Genomic DNA, 6,000 nt, shown 5'->3' with positions numbered 1-6,000 from the left:
TATGTTCATGAACAAGATGTATAATGTATGTTTTGTGCACATTACCCATGCATCATTTATCAACACGTGATAGTAATCTGTACACATTTGCACAAAGCACTCAGTGTTTGTACATATGCAGTTATTTTGTCACATATGATTTTTTTATACGTGCATGTGTCAGATTCTGTTTAAAAAACAATGAATAAGAGACACATAATCAGATTGATTTATTGTGTGTCTGTTTGCTTATGTGTGAGTTATATGATTTTATTCCTCTTTTTTTTTCAGTATGAGAGAAATAAATCTCAAAGCAGAAAACTGTCAAGTGTACTGTGAAGTGTAAAGATAAGATGAGTTGACATGTGTGTATATACTGACTGATATTCAGACTGTACTGTCATTTAGTTTTGCATTTGTAAAACTAAATCACAGGTGAGGGAAGCAACTCAGAGATTTGGAAAGAGGCAAGATGCGCAGATGTGGCTTTATCAACAGCCAGCTGATGAGTGAAATTGGAGCACAGTACTTATTTACAAAGTAAATTTTCACTACTAGAAGCTATATTTTAATAATTTGTTTCAAATTTTTAAGAAACCTAATGGAAGATTAGTAAAATGTGATTTAAAAAGATACAGTGGCAGAAGCTGACAGGTCTTTCGAGTATTTTTATTGTAGCTGTGCTCATTTACAGGGCAAAAACTGCCTTGCTCTAATGGTGATAAATTCATATTAAAGCAAGATCAAATCCTGTAAAATGGAGACCTATACTTAAGGATATGGCAAAGTGTTTGTTAATAAATACAAGGCATGATTTTTCTAATACATTTTAATTTGATTTTTTTTACATTGAAAATTTTGTAAAAATAAGTTTACATGTCTAAGTTAATATTAAAACGTCTTATAATTGACATTTTTATTCAATATTGTTCTCTTGTTGCTTGTAGAAACAACTTACAGACTGAATCAAGAGGAGTGTAAATTGCTTGTGTGAGCATTTGGCTGTGCTGTAGCGCCCCCAGCGGTCAATAGCGGCGTTGTTTTCACGTAGGGCGTGAATGCGCGGCCCCTCCCCCTCCACAGCCGATCTGGAAAAGAAAAAAAAAACTTTTTTGTACCGAAGGAATCAACAGCCGCCATCTTGTCGTGGCTCGGAATTAGGATTTCGGTCCAACACTGGGTTTAACGTAGAAATCGAGCATCCTTCCCGTGGTATGACAGCGGCCTTCTGCCGAAAACGAAATCATAATCTCGCTTCCGAGACATTTTGTGCGAAAAAACGGGAATTGGATTGGTGGTCGTCGGGCAGAAAAGCTCCGTATATCTGATTTCCCCTTCAGAGTGCGGTGATTCAGCCCCTGTCGCCGTTCGGGAGCAGTATTGTTTACCGTGGGCAAGCAGAGACCACATCGTGACTTTCGAAGAGATTTGCAAAAATACGGCATTTTTATGCAATTGTGCATTTTTGTGGAGGTTCGCGCGATTTTTGCATGAAGAAATTTGACGTCACGCAAAATGGGTACTTTGAACATTTAGAAATTACGACTTTTCTCCCGGAATGCAGCAATCCACCTGATTTAACTGGATCGTCATTTTGAGACTCGATTTTTACATGGGGAATATTTTATTTCGGGGTATTTAACGATAATAATGTGGGTGTTGGGTGTTGGATTATCATGGGGTGAATGGCGGTGGCGAAGCGGGGCGCTATTGCATCTCTTTTGAAAGACACCGACTCTCACGGCGAGGAGTAGCTAACGCTAACAGTTACTTTAGCTGGTAGCAGGCAATTAGCTAGCTATTAGCCAGTTAGCCAAGGTTAGCAGGCTGCCAGCTTGCTAATGTGCTAACCGGGAAGGTTTCTGTTGATTGAACAACTTCCTAGTTAAAGGTTAATAAGAATCATCAACTTAAGCAACCAGCCAGACAAGATTTGAACTATGGCTGAAAACCTGCTGGACGCCGGACCTCCACTCTCTAAGCGGCCGAAGCTGAATTCACCTGCCCTGTCAACAACTGATGGACCAGGTAAAGGCCTTGACACTGTCGGCACACAAACCCTAACGTAATTAACATTTGCACTGGACATCCCCATTTGATGCTAGGTATTAACTTGTCCGATTCCCCCACACAGCACTGTTACCCGGGGCATTGGATGTTCTTTCGGTAAACGTTGCTGTGGTTTTACCGCAGTGTTTTGGTTTCATTCTGTGGTGAGCGTTTTACTGCGCCTACCCTTAATACGCAAATGCCAATTTTATTTGGTAGACTCGCCTTGTCGTCTGCAGCAAACCTTAACGCAGTACGATTAGCAGCACGACTATCTTGAATCTGTAAAAGAGCTACAGTTAAAACAATGCAACTCTAAAATACCTTCAGAATAATTAAAAGTTTTATTATCTACGGTGGTGGTGCATTAGCTTGTCACGCTTGTATTATAATGCTTTTGTTAGCAAAGAGCATTTCCTACATATATATACCTCTGGACGCTTACAGTTGAAAGATGAAACTGTTAAAATGCTAATTGTTCATCGCATTAGGTGCAAAGTTGGCTGTGGTGTCTTTGTGGTAGCCTGCCATGTGCATTAACAGCAGGTACTCATGGCATGATGGACACAGAAGTATCCTAGGCCTTGGTTAGCTTATATAATAAAATAATCTTCAAAATCAAATATCATACTTCAGTTCATGTCAGTGTAGGTGCACGTATTAATTCTAAGTCTGGTATGGAAGATGAAGTTGACATCTATTGCCTTTTATTTCAGGCAAGATTTTAGGCCTGTGTAGATGAAAGTCAGAAGAAAATAAGACCAACAGATACCCTGTGATACTAGTGCTTACTCAGTTCAGTGTCTAGCTATAAATCAAGTGTTAAGAGACAAAAATTAGCTTATCCTCATGGCCACACCGTTGATGCCTGAGCAAGCCTGCATAGCCACACAGTCAGGATGGGAGGAACTGCCTTTGAGTTACTGAGTTCTTGTAGACAGGGTTGTAACGTCACATATCTCAGTAGAAGCATGCACTGCTGAAAATAAATGTCTAGGAATGCAAATCTACACGTATGCTCTGAGTATTGGAATTTGAGTGACTGGGATTAAGAAACGTGTCTGTTTTGTATCTTAGTCGTATCACAAAATATTGGAGATATGAGTTACCGCCGTGGCCCTCAAAAGATTATCCTTATTATAACTTGGTTCACTGTCCTTGTGTTTTTTGTGGAAGTGCTTGCTGAATCTTCAGTGAAACTCCTGAGTTAACATGGCACTCTAACCCATCTGCTATATTGTGTGGTAAAGCTGGAGTAGCTAAACTGCATTTGTGCAACTTTTGCTGTTTCTGTGATGGAAACACACTGCTCCCGGTGTAAGGACACTGACACTAAAAGGAGTTAATTTCCCGCCTTCAGCATGATTGGAAAGTATAATGTTTTACAAGAAGGAGAGCCCTAAATTGTGGTTAAGCTAGGGCTTAACAATTAATCAACTTCTAATTTCAGTTCAAATTTTTGGCGTCCAATAAAAACAAAATTGTGGTTATAAAGCAATGGCCTTTTTCCACTCATTTTGACTGTAAAGCTCTCATTTTTTTCTTGTGCTATAAATCAAGCACAATTCTTTCATTTGTAGTGTGCATTTTTGCTCTCCTAAAGTTTCAACTTCTTTGCCATTTAGTTGAGTTCAAGCCAAGATGACCTTTCAGAACCTGGAATTGTCAAGATCTATCTAAAGTAGATAAGAATCACAATGTTTCCATTGGCAAACTTGTTGAAGGATTATTAGCAGTTGCCTTTGTCTCTGGATCACTGAAGGTCCCTCACCTGGTCTGCTTTCTGTGTGACAGTTGGCTTCAGCACTCTATCACTCATCCTGTCCCTGCCATGCAGGTCTCCTAAGGCACGCAAATCTGCAGCCGCCTGGGGCTGTCTTTAGTCCCGTCTGCACTTGCAAACTTCCCGCAGCAGAGTCAGACTGGCGGTTGCCCACAGGTTTACAGGCTTTATGGTCAAAAACACCCATTAGTCTGGGGCTAAAAACTTCCTACCAGACTGCCCTGTGTCATTACTGCTCCCTTCACCCATTGTTTTCATTTATTTGTTTTTCATTTTAAACATATTAAAATAAGTCCCCCGTGAAAATACATGGTATTAAGTTCAATAATGAATAATCTTTTTAAACTATTGTGATTATAAGGTTTTTCCGTTGTTTTTTTTTTTTTAAAGTACTTCGAGATTGACTACATGCATGACCACGATTGGTCCACAGTAGTTAAGGAAATGGTCTTGTGATACCGTTTAACAGAAGATGATACTTTTTCCTGTTTTTTTTTTTTTTTTTTTTTTTTTTTTTTATCCTTTCAATAAACAAAATGTAAACAAAATTAAATTTGAGTAAACCAAACTCCACTTTAAAAAAATTAAATGTCAACAAGTTGTAGTATTTATTTATTTTTAAACTTTTTTATAGTTCAATTGATTTTGCTGTTGTGAAATGAAAAACTCTTTGGCCTCAAATCATTTATATGTTGGTAAAAACTCTGCTTTACAATATTAACCAACTTAATTGTGATTACAATTTTTACTATAATTGAACTGCATTAAGTTAACCTTGTAAAAAGTCAATTTGTCCAGCTGGTATCTTGTATGTTTGGTTATTAACCAGAAAGTGAAGCTTAAGAGCCAAGATAGGAAACATTAAACTAACATGTTTTTCAATGGAAGGACAGTCTGGTTAGCAGTGGGTTGCATGATTACAGAACCATTAGGTAATGCATTGTACATGTAGATGACATAAAGGGTGGATTTTACCCTTTGGTTAGTGAAGTGCTGTTGTGAAGCCTTGAGTTGAGCATTTTTGCTTTGACTACCAAACTGCACTTGATGAGCAGGGAGTGGGTTTGACAGTCAGTCCACATGCTGTTTGACCAGTTGTTAGCCAGTAGGCATATCCTGGATAATTGGTTGCTTTTATACTGTCTGGTTGTGGATTAGGAAAATAAGACGCAAGAGCAGCAACGTTTAAACTTGAGATGTCTGTGACTAGTCTATTAGATGTTAAAATGTTACTACCCTTGGTAGTCGGCGCTAGAAATACTAGTTGGTGAAACAAATTGCTCATGTTTTATTAATGTACAACAGCAGGTACCTGTTGGTTAAAAGATGTTACGATGCCACTAGCCAGAGACGCAGCCCTGACAAACTGCTGCTGCGGACTCACTCGCTCTTTGTGAAAGGAAGTTGTAAACAAGCAAGGGGGAAAGTAAAAAGATGACAGCCGTGCTAACTAGCAGGCTTCTGTGGTACTAGCTGATTAGCTTAAACGTCTAGTTGACTAGTACTGTACATTTCTGTACACACACAAGTTACAGTAATGACAGCAGTTTAAAACCATATATGACATCAACATACTTTGAATTTCATATTATTGGGATTCATGGTGGTAGAATATGCTCTTTATGCTTTACAAACTGAAATGTCTGTTGATCAACAGAGTTACATTTACTTTTGATTTTACATTTGTTTACGCTCTCGTTAAAGACGTTACATGTTTATTGTCACAAAAAGGTGTATGGATTAATGAATTTGTGGTATTTATTTGTATAGCCCAGCCTCTCACTCTATATGTAGCCAGAAAAAATGGCTTTCCGGTCTGTCATCTGACACGTGTGCCTCATTGTGTTTGATTTTTGTCAAGTCTCCAAGAAAAATGAGCTGGAAGATCTTTAAGCAACAATGGCAGTCACAACATCAGTGATTATAAATTACAACAGCTATCACACAACAGAGGCACCACATGTCTGTAATCAATCAATAAACCTGCCCCGCCTCCTCTTTATACTTTTTGCCAGTTGCAGTTGGGACTCAATGGACCCCCGTGGGACAGCACAGGGCAGCAGTAACATCAGCTGTAAATTACTGCAGCTAAAGAGCTGGCTTTCCCTCTTTGATGACAGTCATGCCTGGAGCTTTATACGCAGCACCCATCTGCCTTAACATTTGGCCTTTTCCTCGTTCTCTTTTTC

At 38.9% G+C, this 6,000-nt stretch overlaps 1 protein-coding gene across 3 annotated transcripts in view; it reads left to right on the top strand.

Moving 5' to 3' along the window:
* The first annotated feature begins 1,112 nt into the window (after positions 1-1,112).
* The window catches only part of crebbpa (CREB binding lysine acetyltransferase a), a 48,226-nt gene continuing 43,338 nt past the window's right edge, over positions 1,113-6,000 (top strand). For all 3 annotated transcript variants that reach the window (XM_030730825.1, XM_030730815.1, XM_030730807.1), the window contains exon 1: positions 1,113-2,007. In XM_030730825.1, the coding sequence (XP_030586685.1) occupies positions 1,920-2,007 (88 nt within the window). In that variant the 5' untranslated portion in view covers positions 1,113-1,919. The remainder of the gene's footprint in view (positions 2,008-6,000) is intronic.

Source organism: Archocentrus centrarchus, chromosome 1 (assembly GCF_007364275.1).
Source record: "Archocentrus centrarchus isolate MPI-CPG fArcCen1 chromosome 1, fArcCen1, whole genome shotgun sequence".
Classification (NCBI taxonomy): Eukaryota; Metazoa; Chordata; class Actinopteri; order Cichliformes; family Cichlidae; genus Archocentrus; species Archocentrus centrarchus.
This window is presented reverse-complemented; position numbering and strand designations above follow the sequence as displayed.